Source organism: Seriola aureovittata, chromosome 7 (genome assembly GCF_021018895.1).
Source record: "Seriola aureovittata isolate HTS-2021-v1 ecotype China chromosome 7, ASM2101889v1, whole genome shotgun sequence".
In the NCBI taxonomy this organism is placed as follows: Eukaryota; Metazoa; Chordata; class Actinopteri; order Carangiformes; family Carangidae; genus Seriola; species Seriola aureovittata.
Window position 1 is genome coordinate 17073263 of NC_079370.1, and position 27962 is coordinate 17101224.

General features: G+C 39.1%; 2 protein-coding genes and 1 non-coding gene across 5 annotated transcripts; 2 read left to right on the forward strand and 1 right to left on the reverse strand.

Annotated features, from left to right (window-relative positions):
- Positions 1–273: 273 nt before the first annotated feature.
- On the reverse strand, positions 274–12991 carry mrs2 (magnesium transporter MRS2). 2 transcript variants are annotated; one of them, XM_056381687.1, is made up of 13 exons: positions 12871–12970; positions 12097–12627; positions 10872–10936; positions 10639–10675; positions 10058–10170; positions 5978–6139; positions 5693–5823; positions 5274–5390; positions 3546–3615; positions 3106–3188; positions 2609–2726; positions 2107–2220; positions 274–1941 (listed from the first exon to the last, which is right to left on the reverse strand). In XM_056381687.1, exons 2-13 carry the CDS (start codon positions 12410–12412, stop codon positions 1882–1884), a joined length of 1386 nt encoding a protein of 461 aa, XP_056237662.1. In that variant the 5' UTR covers positions 12413–12627; positions 12871–12970; the 3' UTR covers positions 274–1881. The 2 variants fall into 2 exon arrangements, with proteins under 2 accessions (XP_056237662.1, XP_056237661.1); XM_056381686.1 differs by having other exon boundaries at positions 12097–12991.
- trnar-ucg (transfer RNA arginine (anticodon UCG)) lies at positions 4916–4988 on the forward strand. The gene has a single exon. It is a non-coding gene; the product is annotated as a tRNA-Arg (tRNA).
- A 6659-nt stretch (positions 12992–19650) lies between the features above and the next one.
- LOC130172871 (lipid scramblase CLPTM1L-like) lies at positions 19651–27962 on the forward strand. Of its 2 annotated transcripts, XM_056381821.1 has the most exons (17): positions 19651–19985; positions 20587–20678; positions 20978–21155; positions 21280–21407; positions 22703–22781; positions 22887–23004; positions 23311–23405; positions 23603–23687; positions 23908–24008; positions 24091–24150; positions 24370–24420; positions 24501–24583; positions 24840–24874; positions 25063–25118; positions 25257–25301; positions 25501–25634; positions 25811–27962. In XM_056381821.1, exons 1-17 carry the CDS (start codon positions 19788–19790, stop codon positions 25875–25877), a joined length of 1605 nt encoding a protein of 534 aa, XP_056237796.1. In that variant the 5' UTR covers positions 19651–19787; the 3' UTR covers positions 25878–27962. The 2 variants fall into 2 exon arrangements, 1 of the variants encoding a protein (XP_056237796.1); XR_008828343.1 differs by lacking the exons at positions 24840–24874; positions 25811–27962 and having other exon boundaries at positions 25501–25593.

Below are 27962 nucleotides of genomic sequence, written 5' to 3' on the forward strand. Positions count from 1 at the left end.
GCACTGATATATCAAAAAAACACAAAAACAAACTGTTTTGGTTGTACCAAGAGAATTTACAGTGAAGAAAGTTCTCTTTCTCTTGTAAATATTCAGTGACTTGTATCTTTTTCAGTGGATGTAAAACAGTAATTTTTGACACTTAAAGACTCTTAGCTGTCAAAGTTGCAAGGTGCCTTGCTTGAAAGGAGTAATGGTTATTCAGTATTAGTGAAGCTGAATTAGATCAACTATGATTCAGTGTTATTAAAAAGAAAAAGAAACATTTCTGAGAATAGTGAATATTTTTATAGGCATTAAATATAATACAGAGAAGAACAGTGAAAATGGGAAGGACTTGGATGGACTTTACATAAATAATACACAGTACTATAAGGCATTGGTTTCTAACAGCTTTTGCTTGTGACCCATGAAAATGAAGCCAACTGTCCTGATGATTCCTCATCACCTGTTGCATATGTCTATCGGCTTTGACCAATTCAACCTACGAGTAATTTTTAGAGGCCTGAAGTGGTAAAATTAGGAAAAACAAAGATTACAGAAAATTAGAAAAAATAAACAAATAATTTATCGAGATTAAATGTTTTTTTTTCTGCTTTTCTGTCCTGTTGATCACCTCATGCCCCTTCAGATTTATCTTGTGACCCCTTAAGGGTATTCTCAACCCCAGGCTGGAAGCCACCGCAGTAAGACCTGGGTTGTCAGTGTGTTTGCTGTGGTGACAGAGTCTCGTATGCTAATCACTATAGTTTGCTTTGGGATAAATTATCCCAGAATGACAAAGGTTTCTCTGGTAGAAGGTTAATACATGTTTTAATTGAGATTCCACCTTTAACATTCAGAATACTAATAGTTTGCTGACTGCTGGCACTTCAGGTGAATCATTTTTTGTTTTCAGATATATTTTTTAATCTATGGTACTTTGTGTATTTTAAAATGTTCTAATAGATACGGTTTTATTATTAGTATACTTTGTTGAATGTTGTTGTATCTGCTCTGTTGCATGATGAGCTGACCAAGGCAAAATTCCTGATATTTGTTGTAAGGGAAATAAAATGAACCCAACCCCACGTTCATGAAAATACATGTATAAAATACAAGTTATACTCTTGAAATCTCCATCTCCATCTTCAGAGCAGGAAGTGGTTCAAAAATAGTCCCTGCAAACCATCCAGATGATGTGGGACACTTACTGGGTGGGAGCCAATGTTAATATTATTTACACCTGAGCTTTTTCTGCTTTGACAGTTAAAATGTTTTCCATATAGACCCTTTTCACAGCAAAGTCCTTATTGTCTAAGTGATGTTGTACTGTAACTACACAGTTTCACAAAGAGTGAAGCGCGTAGAATAAATAACTCTTCATAAACTTTGACTTAGACTTTACACATTCATATTGCTCACATTTATTTAAATAATAGGATTATTTTCCTTTTAACACACCTTTTTTCACCTATAATATGAGGGAACGTGCAAATGCATGTAAGGTGTTTATCATATTAGTTATGTTGTTATTGGTTTCAGTTTTAGTTCCTCTCGCCTATATTTACACCCATAAAAAACAGTGATGACAGAGCAATACTCTGTGCCCACATGTTTTATCCACAGATATGATATGATTAGATATAAAGAAATCTAATCAATCATTAGAAATAGCCCCAATATAGTGAGAGGAATATGTTAATGTGGACAAAGTAACACAGTGGAATCAGTCTCGATCTCTGCTGTAGGCATGGGAGAGCAAAACAGTGAGGTGTGCTAAAAAATGAACATTTCCAGCATTAGTAGAGATTCAGGAGGTTCAGGGAAATAAAACAATTGTCTTTAAAGCTTCAGAGTCTGTGTGAGGTCTGTGGCATTTTACAGAGCGGAGGTAGAACTTCATCTGACTCCCGTTTTCATGTCTGATGATTTCATATTTCTCTTCCAAACTGGAGGGATCTGCATCACAACAGGAGAAATGCCACTCATTCATCTGGAAACTTGTGAGTGAAATTATCATCAGTAAATTAAATCAGTTTGAGGAATGGCCTCAGAACATGCACGTGCAGAGGAACACATACGACGTGCCATGATATACATGTTGTGTGTTTCTGCGTATCTTACTAGTGGGGGTATTGATGGCTCTAGATGTCGTCCAAGAAATGACAGGAGTCGTCTCCAGATCAGCCCGCTGCCCAAGAACATGAAGCCTGTTACCAGCCAGAAAACACGAGGGTCCTGGTAACAAAAATGAACAGACAAACACAAAAACATATGTGTTTATAAATATACAAAAAAGGTACAGTGTGCATAGACAGACACATGGTTCAACATGAATGGATACACCTAAGATACACACGAGGAAACATATTAAGATTCAAAATCAAAAATGTTTATATTAAACAGATTAATCTTTTCTTCTGTTAAATGTCAAAATTAATGACAAAACACCATTAGATGTTTTCTAAATATAAAAGTTTAAGTTGCTCGTTGTGTCAGAATATCAGTCCAAAAGTCGAAGGCTTACAGAAATATAAAATCAAAACAAGCAAGAAAATCCTCATATTTGAGAGGCTTTAAACAGTTAACACAACAGTCAAACTCCACGTGACATTTCCTGTCTCACCTCCTCAAAGCACGACGTCAAATTCATTCCAAAGGCCACCCCTATCAGGCCGAATAAGGAAAGGGAGAAGGAACCCATTGTCAGCTGCAGATTCAGACGCATCATCACGTTGCGGTGGCTAAAATAAGAGACAATACATGTAGAGCCAGCAAGTCATTTTGTTTCAAGAGGAATTAAAATATGTCTTTTATGAGTCAGCTTTATTTTCTCTGAATCCTATTTTAGAGTTAGAATGAGTAAAAATGTGTTGATTTTCACAACTACACACATTCTAAGTTACAATATTATGTAAGACATTGCAAACAAAATCCAGTAAATGACGAGTACTAGAAATACAGAATTTGGATCGTCCAAATATTTTACTTACAGTAGAATACAAGTGGCAGTTTGAAGCAGCTCCACTTACAGGCCTAACAACCACAGTATTGCTAATTATCCAAAAATATGCATCCACACAGTGTGTATACATACTGTGCACCCAGTGTGCGTGTGTGTACCTGTCCAGATTGATAAAGATGACACTCTCAGAGTCATCTATCAGCCCCTTCAGCTCTCTGGTCTTGTTCCCCAGCTCTTCAGCCTGTATGGATCAGTTCACAATCACTGTATGAACACTCAGCCACAATCACCACACACCCTCATGCACTGTACATGACATTTAACATTGCATATCTGTGCGTTTGATATCAAAACAGGGGGTGCAAGGGGACGGGTTAAACAGTGCAATAAAGGTGCAAGTAAATATAAATGATTACATGAAGACAAAAGAGATGTTACGTCTGGTCAGGCCATCATGCAATTTGAAAATCTCATTCCAGCTATAATTATATTTCATTTATAACTTTATCCATTTTTTCACTGATTGTTGAGAATGCACAAACTATCAGGAGTTGAATCTTTTTTTATATCTATTAGCATATCAGAAAAGTAGTACTACCTGCATATAGTAATTTTCCAGCAACAGTTCCATCTCCTCAGCATGGTCAATGCCCAAACTGCTCTCCTCACTAGAAAGACAGACAGACAATCATATATTCATAACATTTTTAAATAAAAATTATGTTTTAAAAAAGACCTGGTAGTTATTAAAATGTTCAACAATCAGTATAAGCATTTATATTTTGGAAATGCTCTATATACTTTTGAGAAAAGAAAAAGCAGGTTTTTCAATGTAATTTTTTTTTCAATCATAAAACTGAAAATACAACTGATTTATTCTAAAGAACAAAAGTGACAAATGTTGACCATTTTAATATCTCAAAATACATCAAAACATACATCAAGTTAGTAGTATCAGTCCTTGTCTTGAGCAGCCAGATAATAAATATCTTAAAATATAATATCCATAAATCAGCAGGCCTCATGCAAAGACATTTTTATATTGTCATCCCGTCTCTTACATTTTCTTATGAGGTTTCCTCCTACGTGTGTTTCGACTCAGACTCACCAAACTCTGAGCTTGTCGTAAACTGCTCGTGTTAACCTGACGAATATCACGTGAAGGTGCGTGCGGACGGAAGACTTGATCAAGGGCGAAATAGACGCCAACGATTAAGTTTAATTTACAAATAAAACCGCAAGAGCAAAATTAAGAATTCAAACTAATCATGCTGCAAGTGTGAACTGTCGAAAATCCGCAGGCACTAAATAAAAAATAACGAATGTAAGAGTTTTGACTTGTTGCATTAAGGGACCGGAGACAATTAGAACATATTAATACAGCTGTCTATATCAGAACCGTGCATATTACAGAAATGAAGTGTCGATGGTTTTTTCGTGAAGTTAGATGCTAAACACACCATAAAACTTTAATGAGTGGGGGCCATGAACACAGAGGAGAGAATATAGATATAGTAGGTGATGTTACACTGTGCAAGGAGATCAGGTAAAGCAACCGTAAGTGCATAATAATGCTAGTTAGGCATGTTAGGGGGTTAGAGGTGTTAGGGGGGGAGGTAGTCTCGGTTACTTAATCGGCGGTTTTATTAGTTATTTGTGTTTTTTCTAACGTTGGGAACGTACTTGAACTTCAAATCCTTCACCGTTAAGCCACTAAAATCCATAAGTCAAGCTAATATTTTTCTGCATGTCAGGAAAGAAAGACAAGAGTCGTAGGGCGCTTTTAAAGCCCTCCTAAATTTCATAATACTAAAGAAAACATTTTAATTTTGAGAGAATAATCGGACGATTAGACGAGCTCTCTTAAATCACATGTGTATCCCATTAAAATCACCACTCTTGCTATGAGGCCTATTGTGTAAGAGGCCCAGCCACTGCTCTGGGGAGTGATGTAATCTCCTTTCATCTGACCGCGTGGCCTAATGGATAAGGCGTCTGACTTCGGATCAGAAGATTGAGGGTTCGAGTCCCTTCGTGGTCGGATTTTTAATTTTCCTCCATGTGTGTCTGTAGTTTCTCGATGTTTCTGAAGACATACTTTACATTGTTTTATCACAACGATACAGAAATACATTATTGAAAGGGGATGGAAATACTACTCAAAGGGGAAACAGACTTAAACACCTTGGGGGGGATCAACAAAGTCTTATCCTTTCTTATCCTTTACTGCAGCCACTGACCGGGCCTATATGAAACCTTATATGAGCTTTCAAGATAACTGCTGTTTGGATTCATGCAAGTGTATATGAGTGCATGTGTAACATACAAAACTCTTGGGTCTGTCCACTTAGTCAGACAGAGTTCTTCAATCATCTCGTCCTCATCCAAAATCTTCAGCAAGGAGTCCTTAAAAACTTTTATGTCCGTTTCCAACTCTGATAAACTGTACAAGAGAGGTACAAGAGACACAGACACAATATATAACTGTCCATGTTGCTGAAACTGTAAACTCCATACAAGGATCCAAAGATGAAAAGTGATGGTGACTTCAAAATTAAATTGTAGAGTATTTTTGAGTGAAGAAACTGAATTGTTATGCTGAAAAATGATATGGCTAACAACATAACTGAGCTAGTTCCACTGATCCTTAATTTAGACAAACATTACAATCCTATGCTTCACCTAGTCTAACCATGTTGCATTCACAAGCTATTTGTAGTCAATGTGCATGGTTGTGTGCTTTACCTCTTGCTGTTCTGCAGCAGTATATGCAGTTTACTTCTATCAGCAGAAAGGATTTTAGGATCCACTAGGGATTCCAATACATCCAATATGATTGGTTCAACTTCATTCAACCGGGTCTGTAGAGTGTTTACCTATTGACACAAACACATGAAGACACACATATGTACGAGCCTTCACTTCATTTCGGAAAAGAACCTCATGCATGTCCTCATTTTACAGAGGTTTTATCTGGGTTAGAACATGCTTAAACACACAGACACACAGCGTTTCTCTAATCTGCCTCACCTTGTGCTGCAGTATAGCCTCCAGTGCTCTGAACTCAAAGGGCAGAGAGTGTGTCTGCGATGCTAGCTGAGGGGCGAGCTCCAGTACCAACCAGCGTTCTAATCCCAGACCACGAAAATCCAACACCAAAAGGGACTGTGGGGTCACAATGGCTTTCAGAGACTGTGGAGACACAAGGGGTGAAATAAAAGCTAATTTATGTTAGAAAGCACTGAAATATGTACTCCGATCCCCAATATTGGAAGCTTACACCGAATATACACATCGTCATTCAGATTTTTAAGATATTTGAAAACGAAAATTGTTTTGAAAACTTTGAAATTACTAGAATTTCTTCAACAACTGCATGGCTTTTTAGTAATAGCTTATGAAATGTCATATGTTAGTGTGAATGTGTCTGGGCATCTATAGGTGTGTATGATTGGAAAACTACAGGACCAATAGTTGACTCTGATCTCTAAAGCCACAGCTGGATACCCAACACAGCCACACCTATAAGGGTCAGTGATCACATTCTGCATCCTGGGCCTCAAGCAGCATTCACACACTGTCAATATTTGACCGTGCCATAGTCAGCAGAGGCAGACAGCCCTGGGCACAGAAAGCTTTCAGTATTCAGGTAATGTACCGGCACTGCGCTGTATTTGTGTTTTAGTTTATTAAGCACATAATCAATTACAGAACCAGAAGCATGCAACAGTTACATTACTGTAGGCTACGTGATGCATCAGTCACTTATCCTTTTGTTTGTTTACTTGTTTGTCTTTCTAACAGTCATGGTAGTTTTTTTTCTTTTAAACTTTAGAAGGAAATACAGTTTCTATGGTTTCTGTTGTTGTCAGAAAAAGGTTTGGGTACATGATGTATTAAAATGTTTATATTAATTCCTTGATCTCATATTGATTTAAAAGTTTAATGAAATACAAACAGGCTTGATTCCAGGCCTGCATCTTCTGAGTCACCCAGCTCTCTCATACCTGCACGTAGAAATGTGATTCAAACTATAAAACGGAGGAAAACTTCTGCTCTCTCAAAAAGATAGGAACTGTTTTTACATAACATGTAAACTTTTCACACTGTGAGCACTCAAAGGAGGAGTGCAAATCACTTTTTCTTCAAAGTTAGAGTGAAAGCGTCAGTTGGCTAGAGTGTGTGAAGCAGTAAAAAATAACCTTTATTTTTATTTTTAACTCAAGCTCACGGCCAAACCGTAAAAAGGAGACAAATAATTCTTTCTGAAAATGTAGACATAGTTGTTGGGATTCATAAAATGTAACTTTGACAGGCAGGGTCTGCACAAAATTTAAACGAGGGTGCCGAGTCCGGCAGCAATACCTGTCTCACTCTCATTGACACCTAATGTAATCGTCTTTTTTTTTCAAAAGAATCTCTGTCTGTCTTCGCACTGAGCTTACTCACTCATTTTAAGGAATATCTGAATAAAATAGAGACTGTAGAAACTTCTGGCTTCAGTGTCTGGCACGGTCTTTTCAGTTTTTGAAAAGAAGTAACGGTTTTCTCATAATTTGCAGTTGTTTTTGAAGCCATGTAGAAGCCAAATTCTGGGCAGATTTTCACATTGCCATGGCAACGGCAGCTCCTGACCTGTGTGCGTGCTTGCGTGCGCCTAGCAACCAGATAACCAACTCTCCAAGCTCTGCTAGCTTTACATTAGCCGCATGTTAGGTCTTAAATTACATTTAGTTAGGTCTTAAATATGTAAGTCCATTTACTGCTTCCTTCGTTGCTTTTTTTTTTGTTTTGTTAAAAGAGTGAATGAAGTTGTGACGGTCTCCGCTGAGACAGAGGAGAGGAGAAGCTACTAGCCCTCTCTCGCTGTCACTTCTAGTCGCGTTGCTCTCCTCCCCAGTAATGTTAAATTTAGCACAGAAAAAAACATAATAGTGGTAATTTAAATAGCGGTTCATGGGATTTATTAACCCTCAGGGGTCCCTCTGTCCTTTTTTGGACATTTTCTTCACTTTTCTTTTTTGATTTGCTGATCATTTTGGCTGTGTTACAGCTGAAGGTATGGATTTCTGCAAGAAAGTGTCTTTTTTGACATATTTTTAAAATCTAATGTCAGTTACTGTTACAGGTCTATTATACACTGGTAACACATTTTGTACCCTCTGGGGTTCCTCGCGTCCAAAAAAGGACAAACAAAGAAAATGCTATAAAATCATCATATCTCAATATTTCTTTCTGCTTTTTTTGCATAAATCTCTAAACCACTTCAGTTCTGCTCAAACCTACCAAATGTTTATTAGTCTTCAGGATTTTAACCCTTTAAATGCCAGTTTGAAGACATGTTGCCTATTGTTTTATTAAAAAAACCAACACAGAATATGAGATATTTCCCACATAATACATGATGGAGGGATGTGACAATGTTTTATATCAGAGTCTTTTATATCAAGACATTTCTCAAAACCAGAATATGATCAGGGTGACTTTTGAACACTGGAAATAAATCATGTACTCATCCCGGCAGTAGCTCCCGTGGCACTCAAAATTTCCCTGGAATTTTCTAGTTATCATATATGATTGTATTTTTTACTTACATCTTTTACATTATTAAAATTGGTAATTAATGATTAGATTGCTACTTTCACTAACATCATGCTCATGTTTTATTGTAACTGCAGTGTGGCTGTGAAGCTGCTCTGTCTGTGCCTGCTTCTGGCTCTGTTGTGTCCCAGCTGGGCCAAAGAACAAACATGTCTCACATCTGCCTCCAGCTGCGATGAGTGCATCCAGTCTGGCCCGAAGTGCGCTTGGTGCACCATACCTCATTCACACATTTGCTGTCATAGCTTGAAGGGGCTGCAGAGAGCAGGCTGTCGTAAAAGTTATGTGTATAACCCTCAGGGTACGGTGCAGGTTGTCAAGAATAACAGTTGGTAAGTTTATAGATAGTTTAAAGATCCACTGTAAAACACTAGGCAAGGCTGTCAGGTAAAACATACTCGTCTTATCAGCTTAGATCACATGAAGAAAAACAAAAAACAAAAACACAGGGTCATTCAATAAGATTGAGATAAAGAAAAATGTGTCCGAAGAAGGAACAAAAGTGTTTTCTATAATGCTATAACATGATGACAAATGTTTTGTTAAAAAATAAATTAATTAATAAAATTTGTTCCTCCAGGTCAGTGTGACTGCATGAGAAACTATGAAGAAAGCAGCCTGGCCTGCAGTGGCCATGGAGCTCTGGTGTGTGGCTGGTGTGAGTGCTAAGACGCTGCCAGTGGGACATTCATTCATTTTCTTCACCCAATGAAGACTTTTGTCACTCTGGCCCAAATGCTCCGATGTGCAGCGGCAGGGTGCAGAGTGAGAAGCGAGCAAACCCCGAAAGACAGATACAGCGGGCAATACTGCAAGTGCAGCAACTTTGACTGTCCTTACTACCACGGCATGTGATAATTTGAAGTCTGAATTTGCAGTGTAGTACTGTCTTCCCCTTTATCCCTTAATAGATTGATATTTACAATTTATATCCAACAGAATTTGTGGAGGCCATGGAGGGTGCGAGTGTGGAGAGTGCATTTGTGTACGACACGATTGTTGAAACCTGCAGCTGCTCCTTGGAAACCGCCTCCTGTACGGCAACAAACCAGCAGCTGTGTAATGGTAAAGGGATGTGTCAGTGTGTAAATGTGGGCCCCCCTATAAAGCCCCAACCAGTAAACAGAGGGCTGTGGCACGAGGGAGCAGTTTGTGATGAAAGGTGTCCCAACAACATACAGTATTGTTTCCAGTCTTATGTGTAACTAACGCTTCAAATCAGCTTCAAGCATTAAGTTTTTGTTCACTTCATATTTAGTTTTAATGTTTTGTTGAGAAAATACGCAAATAAATTGATCTACAACCTTGAAAACAATGAAATGCTATATCTTCACAAGATCTGTTGTTGTTTTCATTATTTTACTGCACTAGGTCATCCACCTGGTGGCCATGAAAGAAACACTTATGGTCACAGAATGTTTCCTAATCAAGAGCCGAATGAAATATGTAGATTTGATTTGATGCATCATGAATTACAAAGTGTGCTTGTAAGACAATACATGAGCATACCTCCATTCGTATGATAATGCAGTTGTTTCTCGCAGTGAGGCTGGTACTGTGCTGAAAGCGAAGGTCTCTGGCCTGAAGACTTAGCTCCTGGCAAAGCTCGGTTTTCTTCTTCTCTGTAAGAGAAAAAATAAATCACTCCAGTAAAAAAAGCAGAGACAGAGGTTTCATGTTTGACTTCATACAGGACAGGACACCACACCAAAAGCAGAGTTCATAACATTATATACTGCTTTCAGCATTTTCTCTATAAACAGCAAAAATAAAAAAAACTACAACACCTCTTGATGAACAGAGCGAGGGAACTAACACAAACCATTAGCAGATGTTCACACCACAGGTCACAGCAGAAGTAGCACAGTAACACAGCAGTGGTGACAAACACACTTGTGTCCAACTGTGCATGGCTAAGATTAATATGTATACTGAAAATGATACTTGCACTCTGGTGAGGATGGTGACATCACAGGATCAAAGAGATAACCAATAATCAGTCTAAATGACAACCTTTATTTTTTTTCATCAAATAAAAGATAGAAAGCAAGTCACTAAAAGATCAGTGAGATTACTTTTCCAAAACTTACCAAATGATGTCAAATTTCCCTCTTGGTCAAATTTCATCTGTCAAATAAATAAAAAATTAATAGATTACATACCTCTAGTGATCATAGTAATTCAAACTACCAGTTTTGATTCATAGATGTTTGATAAGACGCACATTGACATCTGGCTTTTTATAACAGTTAATAACAGTAACTACTGTTATCACTGAATCACTGAAATGTTTTCAGCCAACTGCGCTTGGTAAATCTCTTACCACAACAAAAGCTGGAGGCACACTGGAAAGAGGGGCATCAGTCACTCTGTGGCGGATAGAGGACACTGTTCAGAAAAGACAAAGTTAAACCACATATGAAGAAAAATATTTCACACATAAACCTGAACAACTGCAACTATAGTTTAAAGCACTGCAAAAAGGTTCTGTTCATTTTTCTTTCTTTGGCTGCAGCAATAAAGAGAATTAGAATAATATTAATATACCAAGCTCTATATTCAATTGGCCCTAACACTGTCTTTTCAGTGGCTCAACACTCATGTACTAATTTCTGAAGTTAAATCACTATGTTAAAGGGCTAATTGGCTACAAGATCAGGGGGTTCCAAGTATACTCGATTTAGTAGAAATGTACACTTCTTAATATTCTGTGCCCCATTATAGGGAGCCAAAAGTAGTGTGGCAAATTAACATTTACAGTAGAGGAGCTACAAAAACTGGCAAATTAATTGTATGTTGAAAAAATAATCCTACGGTGAACTAACTGAATTAAACTAGATTCTTCATCATTTTATGTAGCCTCTTCGCATTTTAATATACCTCTGTTAGGGTATAGGTTTGACACAATTTCATTATATGTACATAATAGTATACAATACAGTGTTACAGTGGGTAGAAACAGGCATGCAGATGTCTTAATTATCAATTCAACATGACTGATTCAATAATAAAGGATGACATTATGGTCTGTGCTGTACTGTAACTGATCTTTCATGTTTCTAATGCCACTCTACAGTTGGACTCATCTACAGTTAAAATAAGTAGATAGAGACTGAGCGAAACTGGATTTCTGAGACACTGATATAGATATTTGAGAGTTCAAAAAATACATAACAATATATCATTGATATTTTTTTTTTTCAGTAATACATGACAATACATGGTTGTTAGAGTCGTGACTAAGATATGAACATCGTACCTGTCGCTGCTCTCTGGTGGACAAACTATGAAATACTAGACTAGATTATGTAAAGTTACTCTTTCTAATTTGGCTTCATCATAGTGGCATTTCTGTAAAGCAAGACTTTGTTACTTATCCACAGACACACACGCAGATGCCAGTATATCTATAGCTATGATAAATGTATTCAAATATGTTAAGACTGTGCAGCATGTCTTTATAATATGACCTGTCCAACCCACCTGTGATTGTGAGATCACCTGTCCCAAGTCATTTTGTAACCAACCCTACTATCTCTCATGCTTACCAGGCCATGTTGCACCTCCTAGCAGAAGGTTCTCCTTTGTCACCACAGCAGACTGAGATTTTCTGGGTTGGCACCTTGCATTGACAACACTATAACTCCTGCTGTACAAAGCCGGTTTTCTATTTCCAAGTGGCACAGTGTACTTCACGGGGCAGAGCATTGTAGGAGCCCGACAAAGGATGAGGGTTCGGGTCTCACCAAGTCTTGAGGAAAAAGCACTGACAGAACTGAATAGGCGCTTTGGATAAAAGTTCCCAGGCAGATAAATCCTAGTGCAGTCCACACAGCCAGCCAGCAGCACCCTGTGCAGCTTCATCTTCACACCACCACAACACACAGCCTTCACACAGACTGCAGCAGTGGCTTTGGAGATCTGATGTTCAGCTCAGACGCCCAGCTTGAATACAAGTGTTGCGTGAAAGGCGCTGAGTGTGTAACATCCTTCAGTCATCTCATTGGTGGTCCCTCACTGCCCTCTGGCTGTTTGTGAGCCGAGAGTCCAGATCCACAGGTACAGCAAGAAGGAAAAGCCTTAACATGATGGTTAGAGTACAGAGCAAATATTGGTCAACGTCGCTTCCGGTAACGCCGGACAAGTGATATCTTAGCGCGACTACTGTCAAACTTTCCTTACGATGTTTTCAAGAGTGCTGTGCAGCTCCTTCATGTTATGCTAGTTACCTTAGCTGTAAGTAGCAGGAGCAGTTTGTGCTCTCAGCAATTATCCACTTAAAAATCGTACTGACAGTAAACGAAGTAACACATGTCAGTTACCTGCCGTTAACTACAGACGGTCCTTAATCAACACGTAAGGTTGTTCTAGTCCGAAGACGCAGTTCTCCGGGTTAGCATGATAGACGGGGGACTGGCAAGAGCACTGTACCTGACCATAATGCACCGCGGTTACCAGGGGCCGACTTCCAAAGATCGTCTATACACAAGTCAATCACTCCGACTGCGTTTAAAACAGAGCAGTGCAAAGTAGAGCAAACTATCATGTCCAGTGGATTTGTTGGTGAGCTCGCTGGTTCTGCTTTAACTCCTGCACAATCATAAAACATTTCTTTATTGTTGTGTTTTTCCTAAAAATGGACACCAGACCCATGTCCTCCAACAGCACTGAATCCAACAAGGTCTCCAGAACAGAGGTGTCACGGCTGGATCACATCAGTCATCACATCTTTTATGTGCTTCAGTGCATTGTAGCATGCAGGACAGACTCTTATAATTGTCTTATAGTTATGTTGACAATAATAATCAATGTTGTGATATTTGATGTATGGAATATTATTCATATAAATACTGAACGAGTTCAAGGAGGATATAGTAATCTTTTAAATGAGTCATCTGGAGATCCTGTAAATAAAATGTTTGTATGTTCATGAAACACAGTTCAATTGTTTCTATATTTCCCAAACAAAGAACCTAATGTTCAACCTAAAATTGATACTTTTCCATAAAAAGTTATGTACTGGTGGCATGTCAGTTTTTCAGACACACCAACACACAGCTCAATTAATATAACAATTATCAAACTTTTAATGATTACTATATGTGATTAGTGTGAACATCAGGAGGAATCACACTAACTTGTGATCATTTGATTGTATTCATGCTCAAACCATCACGTCATGAACTTCTTCATGTTGTACAGATAGTGTGTGTTGGTACAGACCTTGTGTGTTTCAACATATAACCCCATAATGTTCCTGTATATTAAGAAAAACATGTCATCAAATGTTTGTCAGTTGATTAATGGGGAAGTAGCATAACACCAGTAGAATATGTGTCTAGTGTTGTGTGTTTTAAGTTACAAACCATCAGTAGAAACAGTAGATGAAAAACTTCCCTGTCCTGATTATTGAAACAGTCCATTACAGATATCATAACACCTGAATCTGATTCAGTATTCAAGAAGCTCCATGTGTCCACTGGGGGTAGGTGATCTCACAGAACACAGTATCATTTCAGATGTAATTATTTTATTGAATTAATCATCAAACCAGTCAAACAAAGAAAGTGCAGGTAAATAAAGTGCATAAAAACGTGCCTATTAACAACTTAACAATGTGTGTGGATGATATGGACAAAAATCTTCGTTATTTTCACATTATTTTTCATATCAACATGTAATAGTATGTTATGTATAATACTTGTAAGTATAATAATAACACTAATATTTACCAAGTATCCAAAATCAAACAGTAAAAAAGTTGCACTTGTAGCAGTAAAGCCTTCAAGTCAAATGAAAATCAAAACAAATTAAATTATAACTTTTACAATATTTATTTTAAAAGTACATAAGACATACAGTCATACTGTGTCAGACTCCTGAACTACACAAGAGAGATTCTAATATTGTTTTTAAAATATTAAGAATTATTAGCGCTTATCTTATAAATAATTTATGTACATAAGACAATAACTATTAAACTATTCAGGACATAAATATTATACATACATCCACAGTAACATACTGTTGGAGTGTAAAAAACTTAAATACTTTAAATCTTTCAGAATTCATAGTTTTCTCGTTCAGTCTGAACTGTGCGTCTCTTTCTTGACTGTGTTGAGGTGGTGAAAGCTTCCTGTGTGTGTGTGAGGAGCTTCCCAAACCCACCAGCACAGAGGAAGCACATAGTGACAACCTCCTCTGTGCAGGTTGGTTTGGGACGCTCCTCATCGTCTTGACGGCTAACTGAAGAGGGTGGTGCTGGGGTGGAGGTCTTCAGACTGGGTTTGGTGCCTGGAAGGCTGCTGAGAGTGGTTCAGTGCTCTGCTGCAGTGCTGGCTCTTCCTGGGATGATTGGTTGGTCCACGTCCACTCTCAGCTGCTCCAGGAAAGCTGAAGACACAGAACAAGTCCTGCCCTGTCAAATAGTCAAACAAGTAATGAATCATTTTGGATACAGTAATTCAACCCTTGCTTTGCAGGTAGCTATTTTTTGAATGTGGCCGCTACTAATGGAATTATATTATAAACAATGGAATAATATTCAAGAAGGTTCCCATAATAAATGTAATCCACATACAGTATGTAATGTTAACTTTAGCTTGTCATCACTTTCTGTAACTAGAGGTACTTTTGTCGTCTTAGTGAGAGTGTTACTTACATTGCTGAGTGAAAAATAGGCGACCACCCCTCTCCAGTTTGTCCTCTGTTCATCCTTCTCGTCTGGTCCTGTCTGCTGTCTTCTTCCACTTGTCGCTTCTTGTGTGGATGTTGATGCAGTGTGTATCCTCCTGAAGCCTGGAGAACAGTTGCTTCTGCTGGATGCAGAGGTGCTCCATCCTTCAATCCAATGATAAGAGTATTAAGAAATATCAGTGACACTACTGAATGATATAACAAATAATATTAAGACTGACAGGAGACATTTGTTAATGTTGCCATTAAGCATCGACTTACCTTTGTTTGGTAAAGCATCTGCACCTTCTAAAGAAAAAATGAAAGTATAACAGAGTGAGAGAAATAATCTCTGAGCTTTGAAATTAAAATTTCCAGGACACTTTACTTAATGTTGTTAATACTTGTTTACTTACCTCTGGGTATCTAGAGGTAAAAAAGAACAACAGATGTTTCAACAGTTTCTATGCCTTTGTGTATTAGGCCATAGTAGGGCATTTTCTTTGCAAGTCTGATGCTCATACTTACCTTTTCTCCCACATTATGTCATAAGAGACAGCTCATGTGGTAGAGCATTTCATACATTACCTGCAGGATTGTTGTTTTTTAATCCCTGACTCTTTCCACAACAACCCTATTAAACCCCAGACTAGCATACCTCAGCTAGACGGGATACTGTAAGACCAGGACATGGTCCTCTCTGTAGTCCCTCTTCAGGGACGTGTTGAAGTATTTCATGTTGCAGTGCTCAGCACTGTCGTCTCACAGCAGGAGGGTTTTGTTCTTGCATGTTCTCCTTGGGCCTGTGTGGGTTTTTTTTTTGCAGGGTCAGAGTCCAAAGGTGTCCAAAAACTCACAGATTAGTCCATAGTCATGAAGGGTTTTCCATCTCTGTGTGTCACCCTGTGAGTGATCTTCCTGTGCACATGTCCAAGTGTGCTTGGGCAAGGCCCCCTACCTAGGGCACTACTTACCTTGATAGAAAGGCTACCTGGGGCATCCCCATCTCTGCCATATGGAAAGTTTTTGCAGTTTTCCAAACCTGCAGTAGACAGGGTGGTCAGACTCCAATCAGAGTCGCTGTCTTCAGCCCATGATGGGTTTCCAGGAGGATGGTGCCAGTGTCTCCTTCCTGTGAAAACTCCAAGGCCTGAGGTTGAGGGAAAAGACTCTTCCAACCCATGGGAGACGGAGAGGAGACCTCCTTCAGGTTGTTCCCTTCACTGGTCGGGAAGCCACAGAAGCTTCGGAGGTTGAACAGGTACCTGTGGCTGCCAGTCCATGAGCTGCTGAGCGTCAGGGTTTTCCTCTTCATCTCTCCTTGGCCTCTTGGAACTTACCTGCAGTGCGTCGCACTCCTCCCTGATCCTCTTGATGAAGGAGCTCAGGCCTGAGATTGAGGGACCAGACTCTTCCAGCCTTGGAGAGACCGAGAGAAGACCTCCTTCAGGTTCTTCCACTTGCTGCTCAGGAAACCACAGAAGCTTCAGGGGCTGGACAGGTACCTGGAGGTGCCACACAGTCGGCTGATGAGGGGCAGCAGCAGGACCACACACGGGAGCAGCGTCAGGAACATGAGCAGGAACACCAATAGGAGCAGAGAGAGGAGCGCCAGCAGGAACAGGAGGATACGCCTGTCGCCAATCCTGCCACACGTTTCCGGGTGGGAGCTGTTGTACCGGAGGGGAGCGAGGTCTGTCGTCATCATCATCTTCAAGGTCATCTTCATCTTCAGTCATGGTACCATACCCGGAATCCATGCTGTCTTCAGACCAGTCCTCCTCTTCCTCAAAGATCTGACCTTCCTCCAGCTCACTGTCCTCCTCGCCTGATGACACGTAGCTTGGGAGTTCACCATCTTCGGCGTCATCCACAATCCTGAAAACTTCAGGGAGGTCATCTTCAACAGGATGTCCAACGATGTAGGGCACACCACCTGAAATGAAAAAGTGAAAGCAGCTGAAATACCTGATTTCAAATGACAGTATTTCTCATATAAACATTTAGGACTAAATAAGCAATAATCAAAGCTAAAGTTAGATAAAATGTTATGTCACCATGCGCTAACTACAACTGTTCTACATGAAGCCACAAACAATCAAGATGTGATCCCATCTTAACATTAACATCCAATACTGTACAATTCTATTATTATTTTGAATAAAAGTAACAATGGTTTAGCCTTAGTTGAATCTAAGAGAAGTATAACATGACATTCAATATCAGAGCAAATGCTGGGAACACCATTCTTGTGAGCACAGGCATGAAATAAGAAATAATTATGGGAAAATGGCAAGTTATGCATGTTATGAGTTCTTCAAAGGCCTGAGCACAGAATACACCGCAAAACTACAATAACAATAATAATTTCAATTATCTATTTATTTTTATCATGAGGTGTCCCTCAACAACTGATAATTAATTACTAGCTAAGACAGTGGAGTGTAGGAAAGGAGAAGCTTTCTTCGCACAGTGCACCGTGCTTTCGCCCTGTTTTGAATCTGGTGGATTACGGTCAAGACCGACAAAGCCATGTCCAAACGCTAAACTGGATCAAAATGCAAGAAACATAAAAATGGGACAACGAGGGAAATAAAAATAATGGGATGGGAGCTAAGTGACGGTGGAGAATGCAACTGCCAGAATCGAAGCTCACATGCAGTCCAGTTACACAGCAAATCTTTTTTTTCAAAAGCATTCAGACATCTTCCCTCCTATCTCCTTGTTAACAACAACAATATTAACCGTATTAATATTTTGTTTCAGAGAACCTGAAAATTAATTTATATAATGTGATAAACTTTGAACATTAAAATTCAAAATAACTTGTTATCAACTCCGGATATATAATAAGTCAAGCTTCAAGAATCAAAACATACTCAGACAACAACAGGCCCTGCTGTGTTTACACCTGTACGTCCTTTACGTCAACGTCCTGACGTTCAGAGCTAAAAGTTCCATCGTTTCCATGGTGCACAAGAAAAGCAGATTTTTGGCATTTTATGAAATTTGGCCCAGTCGCCATCTTTTTTCAGTAATTTCGATGCTATATTAGGACAATTTGGTGCCCTCAAACCAAAACAACACTGTCTTCAAATCACTACACTAGTTGTTAATGAATTCCACACATTTCCCGGAATATTTAAGAAATTATCTCCATCAAACAATCATTTTACACGGAGAATCTGTCAAAATCTGTTTTTCCAATAGGCCTAATGACAAAAGTGTCAACTTTCTAACTCTAAATTAGTAAGTAATGCTGATTTATACACCGACAGACCTTTTAATGATTTTAGGGAGATGAATCAGTGAATCAGTCACAGAAAAACGATTTCAATAATATAAAATAAACTTAAAAGTTGTCCTACCTGCATGGTCGTTGTCCACCTGATGGGCGACTCCTCTCAGCAGGTGTTCCTCCAGGACCGGTGGTCTGCTCTGGGCCATATTGAGTCCTCTTTTTTCCACAGTAGTTCAGTGATGTAGTAGTTTTCCTCTCCAACAAGATCCAGTAGTAGTTTTCCAGTGGTTTCTTTCCAGAAATTCACTTCTCCAAAAGTTTGCTTTCCCACAGCTTTGGTTTGCAACAGGTCAACTCGTGTCCAAGTCCAGGTGCAAAGGGAAAGATCTAATTGATGAGCAGCCTTTATATACCCTCGGTTCGAGCGTCATTACACTTCTATTTGTGACGCACGTGCGCGTATACATCATGCGTATATATTTTTTTTATTTATTTATTTATTTATTTTTCTAATTTATTAATTCATTTTTGTACACTTGTATTTTTTATTTTTCAATGAATTGTCTGCAAGTATGTTTCCTACCATTATAAAACAGCAGCAATGTCTTAATATTCAAACCATTAGTTTTTTTTCTTTTGGACATTCTGAGTTAGCATATATTCAGGTTAGGCCTACATTAGAAAATATTAAACATTTTATTTAACTAATAATCCGAATGCCTTTTTTTCACCCATACAAAGTTAAATATAGTATGTAATTTTAATCTTATTAATCTAAAAAAAAAAAAGCTAAACATGTAGAACCGGATATATGTGTAGTATGTAATCACTGGAGTAAACCCCTTTTACTAAAAAAACAAAAAAAACCCAATAATGAACAGAATTTCATATCTGTATGTCCTCAATGGAAGCTGGCATCCTGCGGCTTCCATAGATAGAGGCCAAACATAAAGTCTACATTTTATTTTATTCTATTTTACTTATTCCATTAGCTATTTTCTGCAAGTTTTATTTCAATTGGCCTAGAGCAGTTATTTGAATGAAATTCCTTTGGAAATCAGCAACTGCATATAAACGCAACACAACTATCCCAGAACATTGACTCTCTTTTCTCTGCAGAATTAGTGCCAGATTACATACATTTTTACCAAAATAAAAGTCCTCCCCCCTCCCCTTTTCCGGTGCAGATAACCGGGAAGATGCTGTGGCAGGGAGGAAGCCTGGAGATTTTATTGTGATGACGTTTATGAACATTTCCGTCCTCAAACTCGACCACGTTTCATGTTATTACTTTGTCGTTGAAATCCTGTATCAGAAGCTGCCATGTTCCCATCGTGCTCCAAACCCACGGACAGCGGCGGAAAGAGGAGCTCCATTGCGAAGCTGCTGCTCGGTGTGTTCGTGGTGTACATGCTCCACACCGCCTGGCTGCTGTACGGCTTCATCAACACCAAACCCTGCGATGGAGGCAGAGGAGAACACTGCATCACCTCCTACCTGACAGCAAGACCCAGACTGCAGGTTAGCACAGGCCTTTTTTTTTCTTATTTCCTAAACCTCAGGGGACACATCAAGATCCATTTCAAGACGCCTGTAAGGATCTGATTATAAAGAACTAAACAGCCTCTGCCTTTTCATCATGTTATTAGCCAGCGAGTAGTACTGCTTAGCACCAAACCTTTGACAGATCAGGTGGGAACTTGGATGGCAGTGAATAAGATAATTGATTGTAGCTTGGCTTGAACTGTCACAAGGTCATATTTTGCCATTATACACTACAGTCTACAAGCTGTCACTATTTATATGTGTGTATACTGAATTTTTTTTTTTTTAACCTATTCAGATGATGGTGATCTGTTTGATGGAGTAAATCCTCTCAGATTCTCTCTGCAGGATGAAGCTTTGTCCCCAGCTTTATAAACCTTAGCTGCTTAGATGCTGCACTGTAATAACAAAAATCTCTGATGCATTCTTCTCCTGAAGATGAATTGAATTTCAGCCCGTAAAATAAACATTACCTTGAACGAATACTTTGGAGATGATCCAAGTTTTTCTGTTGTTCACCGTGGTCTCACTGCTTTGGAAAAATCGACTGACTTTCACTCTCTTGTCTTTTACCCAGCTGAGTGTCTTCACCTGCCTCCTGCCAGACAACAGCCAGCTCAACCTCGCTGTAAAAATAGACCCATTTGACCCACACTCCACATTTGAAAGGTGGGTGTGACATGTTAACATTACAACCATGTAATCACCATCCCACATTGGTTATACATAAAATAAATAATAGGAAATTGGAAGCTTTTCCTTTTACTGTCACAGTTGCAACACAGAAGACGGAGACCTTTGTTATATGTGTATCATTTAGCCAGAAGAGGTAAAAATGTACAAAATACAGACATAGAAACACAGAAATTTAAATCATGGAATGGAATAAGAACAAAACTTTCTCCTTCAGACTGTTTTTTACTTGTCTCTTTCTACTTTCCTCCCTACTTCTGTCTCTCTCTCCATAGGCAGGTGAATGTCTCTCTGCCAGAGGAGACTCGGGCTAATGGCACTCTGTATGCAGTCGTTTACATTCACAAGGCTGGTGTTTCACCTCTGGAGGACAGCAGAGAAGTTCACTACGCAGCTCAGCTCACCACCCACATCACTCCCGCACACACGCAGGGGCAGAGAGACACGCTGAAGGTAAAATGCGATTCAGCTTCTGTCAAAGTGGTATCACATTTCAACCTGCCATATGAACTCTACGCTACATTCAGTCAGACATGGAGCCTTGCTGCAATTGAAGATATTTTTGTGGCTCCATCAGAGATCCAGCCCCAGATCGGAGAATCCTGTATCCCACTGGAGACCTCACCTGTCAGTCACCATGATGTCCGAGGACTTCACCTTCAACAAGGCGGGGCTTCCCAGTGACGTGCGGCGCTACATGAGAGTGTAAGTGTCCTCAGGAAGCTTTGGAGGTCAAAGCCAAGTGATCCGGCAAAATGCTGCTGACTCCTGCTTTATCACTGCTGATTGCCATGAGAGTCCAGTGCTGGACTGCCTAGGGTCAAAAGTATTTTATTGCCTGTTTGTAAGAGAATCAAGGAGATTCAGACATTATTTCAGAATCCGACTCCGGATGTGTAACCAGGGGTCTTTTGTAATATGAAATTGTATATAAAATGAATAATAACAGGAGAAGCATTTGGAGACTCCAACCTTCTCAATATTCATTTGTTGTGAGTAAAACTTTCAGTCAAGGAGAAAGGAAGGAGCTATTTGTAACTTTTGCTATTGCTACATAGCCAACGTTAGCATTAACAGCTTTTTACTAAGCAGTTTAGGAGAAACGTCAAACTTCATTCCTTTACTCGCCAAGAGCTGTCTCCAGCCGTGGAAAACAACGACAATGTTAACTCCTGTCTTTATCACGTCTTTTCTTCTACTGAAGCTAGCACGCTAACCAGCTAGCCCGTGTGCTCACTTTCCGATAGCGACTCACTGTAGCCTCCAATCCAATCTGAAGACATAGCGCTGATTGCAGGGCGTTTTATAACCTCTTGTATTATAAAGACAACGATGGAGAGACTTTTGTCAAGTGACAATCAGGACCATCTGTTCCCAGCAAGACACCACGTTCTGCTGCAGAGAAAACATATAATTAGCCGGCTTTTAAAGCATTTATTTTATCTGTATACACTGTACCATATACCCTTTATACACCAATATGCAATATCTATTTGTGTCCTTCTCAGATGAATTTATTTGAATCATTTTTACTGTCCTCGGGAAGTAAAATGATCAAGTAATTTCACAAGAAAAAGAAAAGCTAACAAAGTCAAGCAATTTTGTTTATTTACCTTGTGTTTACCTTGTGAAGACTTGCAGGGATCCCAACCCCCAAGTTAGCAACCACTAGCATACATCACTTTATTTTTCACAAATTACACACTTGAGAAAATATGCTGCAGCAACGCCAGATTATTGCAACTCTGTAGAAATACACCTTTGAGTTGGAGGGCTGACTGTTTATTAGTCATTAGGAAAACGATGATGATATAAACTAAAGAAAACCCGTCTGATCTCTCAGTTACTACCTTAGAGGTGTCGCTTTGTATGTAATTTAAATGCATGCACGTGTATATTTGTTTATGATATTTACACTCCTCGCAAATCTGTAAATAAGGAGTGTGCCCCGAGCCAACGTGTGTGTGTGAGTGAAACTTTCTACCCGTCTCCCCCTGTAGGTCTCAGGAAGGCCGACAGATGATCTACCTTCCTCTGCTGCTGGTTAATGAACTCAGCGTCAGAGTCAGAGACCTCGTGGTAGGAAGCGATGTTTAACAGACACAGTAAAATATCTTCTATTGATCGCTGTGTTTTGGAATAACACTAACATGATTGTATATTTATCCATCCATCCATCAACAGGAGATCGGCAGCAGCACTGTTCAGCTCCCTCTGACTGTGTCCTATGAGGGAATCTCTTTAAGGAGATTCAGGTTCTGGGTCCATCTGCAGGATGTGGTTTATTCCCTACGACAGTTTGGTGAGCTAATACGACAACAGATATTTTGTGTTATGATGATTGTAATAGAACTTTATTACGTTTGAAGAGTCATTTTTTACAGTCTGTTACAGTTTTGTGACCTGGATAAAATGTAAATACTTGTAAAACTGCACATTTTAGTTCAATTTTCTTTATTTAAATACATGTATTTTATATAAATTATATATCATGAGATATACATATGTATATCTTATGATATTTTTAAATATAGGCGTGTTGCTTTTCATGTCACATAATCGGGAAAGTGAACTGAATCCTCTGATGCTGCTTCTTTGTGTTGTTAAGGTTTCACAGAGGAAAACATTGATGAAATTAAAGAAACTCTGATGGGATCCAACCTCTACCTGTTAGTGCTGACTGCACTCATCACGGCTCTGCAGGTTGGACCATACAACACCTCATAAAACACTATGCTCTACATATTAGAAGCCACATGACGCATAGTCTCATACATTGTGAATTATTTTATAAATCACAGTCTATGTTTGTAGCACAGAGTTTCGCGAGGGAACATGGCAACTCTGATGAAGTATCGTAAAATTACCAGTTGTTTCACTGTGTTTGTGTTCCTCTGCAGCTCATCTGTGAATTCTTGGCTCTTAAAAATGACATCAGCTCATGGAGGAAAAAGAAGAGCATGGCGGGAATGTCCAGGAAGTCAGGTAAGAAAATCATTATTTTTAAAATAGTTTGCAACACTAAAGGCTTTGCTACCCAGGCAGAATTTTGAGACGATGTGTGAGGGCTTACCAACAATAATGAGCAACACTGATTTATAGCTTTGCTGTAAAGGATCTATCACAGTAAGACGATGCCTGGATGATGTTGATAACCAGTTAGGCTCTTAATGCTCCTTCTGTCTCTCCCCCTTTCTGTTTGCAGTTCTGTGGCGTAGTCTCAGCACATTGCTAATTTTCCTCCATCTGCTAGAGGAGACCAGTCTGCTGGTGCTGCTCCCCGTCGGACTGGGAGCATGTGTGGAGGTATTTTTATCATAATCGGCCTCCTCCAACAATGAAGATCAAAACAGACAGTTTTAACCCACTAAAACTGTCGTCCCTGCAGGTGTGGAAGGTGTTTAAAGTGTTTAAGATCCAGTGGCAGTGGAAAAGCTCCAAGCTCCATGTGAGTATAGTGCAGTCACCCATTTGTGTTTAAATGCAGCATTTGTGCAGAGTGACATAATTTAATCTAATTTGTATAGAAATATGTGTTGAGACAGCATTGTGTTGCTTCTCTTCATTTTCTTTTAACGTTATTGATTAACTTTTCTTCTCCAGCCCTGATGCAGATAATCAATCCATTTATTTCTAACCTAAGACTGTCTCCTCTCTTACTGTGTAGGTAAATAAGATGGATGAAGAAGAGAGGAAGACAGTGGACTATGATACACAGGTATGAGTATGTTTCTCTCTTGTCTGATTTTATGTCTCTATCGTTAATGTCAGTGTTTTGTCTGTGGTTTTTCCCTCCAGGCGTCCAGATACTTGTCCTACTTGGTCTATCCTTTGTGTATCAGCGGAGCTATTTTCTCACTGGCCTACTTACGCCAAAAGAGGTGAGCTGATCGCCGTTATTTAACTCTCTGCTTTTCCACATCATTTCAATACTGTCTTATTGCAGTGCCACCAAATGTCCCATGTCTGCAGTCCGTCTGGACATTTCAGTACAAACTCGGTTCCTCTCCACCAACTGTTTTTGGTTTTATTTGTCACTGTATACTCTGACTACTACATGTTTATTTAAAGCTAGAAAATATATTCAGTATCCTCTTCTGATTATTAAATTAACATTAAATTGTATTATGATGACAGTTACTATTCCTGGTTGATCAACAGCCTGGTGACTGGTGAGTCGACTTATATCCATCACCATGACATCGTTTGTACCAGTGGAAACAGCCTCATGTATATGATTCATTAGTTAATTTGTTAACATCATTGAATTCTTGTCAGTTTTTCTAAAATCAAGCTGATACCTTTACTTTTATATTCATGCTACTAATGTGCCTTATTGACAGTCTTACTCTCCTCTCAGGGGTGTACGCCTTTGGCTTCCTTTCTATGGCCCCACAGCTCTTCATTAATTACAAGGTCTGTTCTGCAACTCCACCAGAGACATCAACACCCAGCCTTTATAAGAGTATTAGTTACCAAATTATCTGATGATCGTGCTGAGTGAACTGTATCCTCTCTTGTCTTGTTTTTCCTCCACCCCTTGTTCTGGATCAGTTGAAGTCTGTGAGCCACCTGCAGGGGACAGTGTTGATGTACAGAGTGAGTACAACCACTTTTTCTGCCGCCTTTGTATCCGTCATATACTCATCGGCACGCAGTACTTTTTACTTTACAGCTAAATTCTCCCGGTTTGCAAAGTTTTAATTCCCCTGTATTCTACAGTGAATTTGACTTTTGTTTTCTGTCAGATAAAAGAACCACTTTAATTTAATCCTCCTTCCTCACCTCCAACCCCCAGGGAGTGAACACACTGATCTCAGATCTGTGCTCCTGTGCCTCCTTTTTCTCCTCCTCTGGATCCTTCTCCTCCTCTCATCAACTCTCCTGCTTCAGAGATGAGCTCCTTTTCCTCCTCTACCTCCACCAGCGAAGGTAGACAGTGTAAACACTCACTCGCTGCAATCAGTGGTATTTTGTGTGATTTTACCAGGGAAACCTCTCTTACCAGTAAATAAATGGCTTAAATATCTGTCAGTTTTGTGTGTGTGCTTAAAGTTGTCAAGATATAACAACAATACCATCCTGCTTTCACCTCATATCTTCACCAGGTGTTACGCACCCAAGGCCAGAAGACAAGACTCTGGGACCCACAGCAAGAAGATAAAGACTCAGTGAGGAGAGGAGAAATGAATTGTTTTCGGAAAACGAATGTACAAAAACATAAAAACTAATCTTTGACAAACAGAGGCACTAATCAGCCTTGAAGATGTGAAACAGAGACGAGGGCAGGACACTCGGCCACGTCTGATCTGATCCGACCTGTCCTGCTGTACACTCAACGGTGCTGCTGCTTTCTGCTTGGCATTGATGAATCCTCTTTACAGCGGCAGTGAATTACACTAATTCATTCACCTACAGATCCCTCCCTGCTGCACGTTTCCCTGGATTGTCTTTCTGGATTTCAGCATTTGCTTGATTCTGCTCCTCATGCACACATTTCCTGGTACATTGTAAAGGATGGAACTTTCAACTGCAAGTATCGTTTGATCACCATTAATCCACACCCATCTGCTTTTACTTGTCTTGAACTTTATGACTGACTCAACTGTTTTTTGTAAAAGCCTGAATCATGAATCTCCCTTTAAAATTCACTTTAAGAAGCTATAAAGTAAAAATATACAAAAAGATAAACCAAAAAAACTTGTATTTTAAATATTCTTTGTATAGATTTATAAACATTCAGTATATTCTGTATGCTTGTTCCAGCGTCTCACTGAAGCTTGGACAGCCTCTAATAATGCCATAAAATGTCCAATGAAAAAAAAAGCATTTCACTCAAGCTACATGAAGCTGTACTCTTACTCATACTCTCTATATGGACTGAAATATTCAAAGTCAAGACAACATCATTTTATGGTTGCACCATTACATCAAATAAAAATTATTCTGCACAATGAGCTCAGCGTGACATACAGTATTTAGGCCCTTTGTAAACTTTGTTGTCCTGACTGAAATTTAAAATAATACTCTGTGGTTCGAACGTTGTATCGTGACACGTTTGTAATGATGGACCTGCAGGGTGGCAGATAAGCCTCATGGTCCCAGACAGCAATTAGAAGATCAGACCAGCAAAGTGAAGCACGTGAATATCTATTTTATTTTTTTATCTCTGGTAGTTGATGTTGCACATTAAGTCCCTCGTCACATCCTGAAGCTGTATTATCGTCAAGGTGCTGAGGTTGTAGTTGAAGTCCAACACACCAGAGTGTACACACTACCAGATGTATAGATCTAATGTTAGTCTCATGAACCCAAAATTCTTGATGTTATTATTCTGAGTTATTCCCACTGTCATTGTACTGTAAATTATTTTAAAAAAGACTGTTAACGTACTGTGAGAGACCACTGCTCCGAGCAAGTTACTGCACTTACTACAAACTCTGCCTGTGTTTATGAAATCCCCACAATGCACTTTGACTTAAAAGATTCAATATAGTTGCTTCATTGAAGAAACCGTCTTTTCCCTTTCACTCAGCAGACAAATGCATCACATAGTATGAGAACCATTAATCTACAGGCTATCTATAGGCAGCAACACCTCTGCAAATGCACTACCCAGATTTTGTTTACTTTTTTTATTATTGCGCTACATTTATCTCAACTCTGCTAAATTCTGCTTCTTTGCTGAATGAACTTGAATTTACAAAAATCTAATAATTTATTTTTCATTATTTTATTTGTCACCCTGCTTGTAAATGTTTTTTTTAATAATATTGAAAAAATAAAAATGTAACCGGCTTTACGGTTCATGTAAATCTGAGCTAAACAATGTATGGATTGTGGAGTGAGTGTGTATCAACACGCGCAATCAAGAGACATCAGCACAGACAGCAGGCTGGTATTCATGGCATTTGCTTGATTGGTGTCTGTGGAGGAAGTTTCTTGCATTGCTTACTTTGTGTGTGTGTGAGTTTGTTTTTGTTGTCTTTATAAATATAATAAATAAAATTCCCTCACTGCGTTCCTTTAAGATTTAGCTTTGGCCTCAGGGGATGAAAGTTAATCGACGCTGTGCTCTTTAAAAACGTGTGTTGTACGGGAATGTGTGCTCGGTGTGTACTGGGCGTGTGGTGGTGCATTCCTCTGTTGACACTGGATACATGTGATATGACAGATATGAAGATGAAGTGATCGCTGTCAGATTTTTTCTTTTAAAATAAATTGAGTCATAATAGTCATGCAGTGTTTTTAAGAGCCAGA

Excerpts from the sequence above, each read along its gene's own strand:
- mrs2 (XM_056381686.1), bottom strand. The coding sequence starts at position 12,412 with ATGAAGCTGCACAGGGTGCTGCTGGCTGGCTGTGTGGACTGCACTAGG. Across the intron at positions 10,171-10,638 it reads GGGAAATTTGACATCATTTG|AGAAGAAGAAAACCGAGCTT; the intron begins GTAAGTTTTGGA and ends TTTCTCTTACAG. Across the intron at positions 3,616-5,273 it reads TGGACAGACCCAAGAGTTTT|TGAGGAGAGCAGTTTGGGCA; the intron begins GTATGTTACACA and ends CTGTCTTTCTAG.
- LOC130172871 (XM_056381821.1), top strand. The coding sequence starts at position 19,788 with ATGTTCCCATCGTGCTCCAAACCCACGGACAGCGGCGGAAAGAGGAGC. Across the intron at positions 24,151-24,369 it reads GGAAAAGCTCCAAGCTCCAT|GTAAATAAGATGGATGAAGA; the intron begins GTGAGTATAGTG and ends CTTACTGTGTAG. Across the intron at positions 24,421-24,500 it reads CAGTGGACTATGATACACAG|GCGTCCAGATACTTGTCCTA; the intron begins GTATGAGTATGT and ends TTTTCCCTCCAG.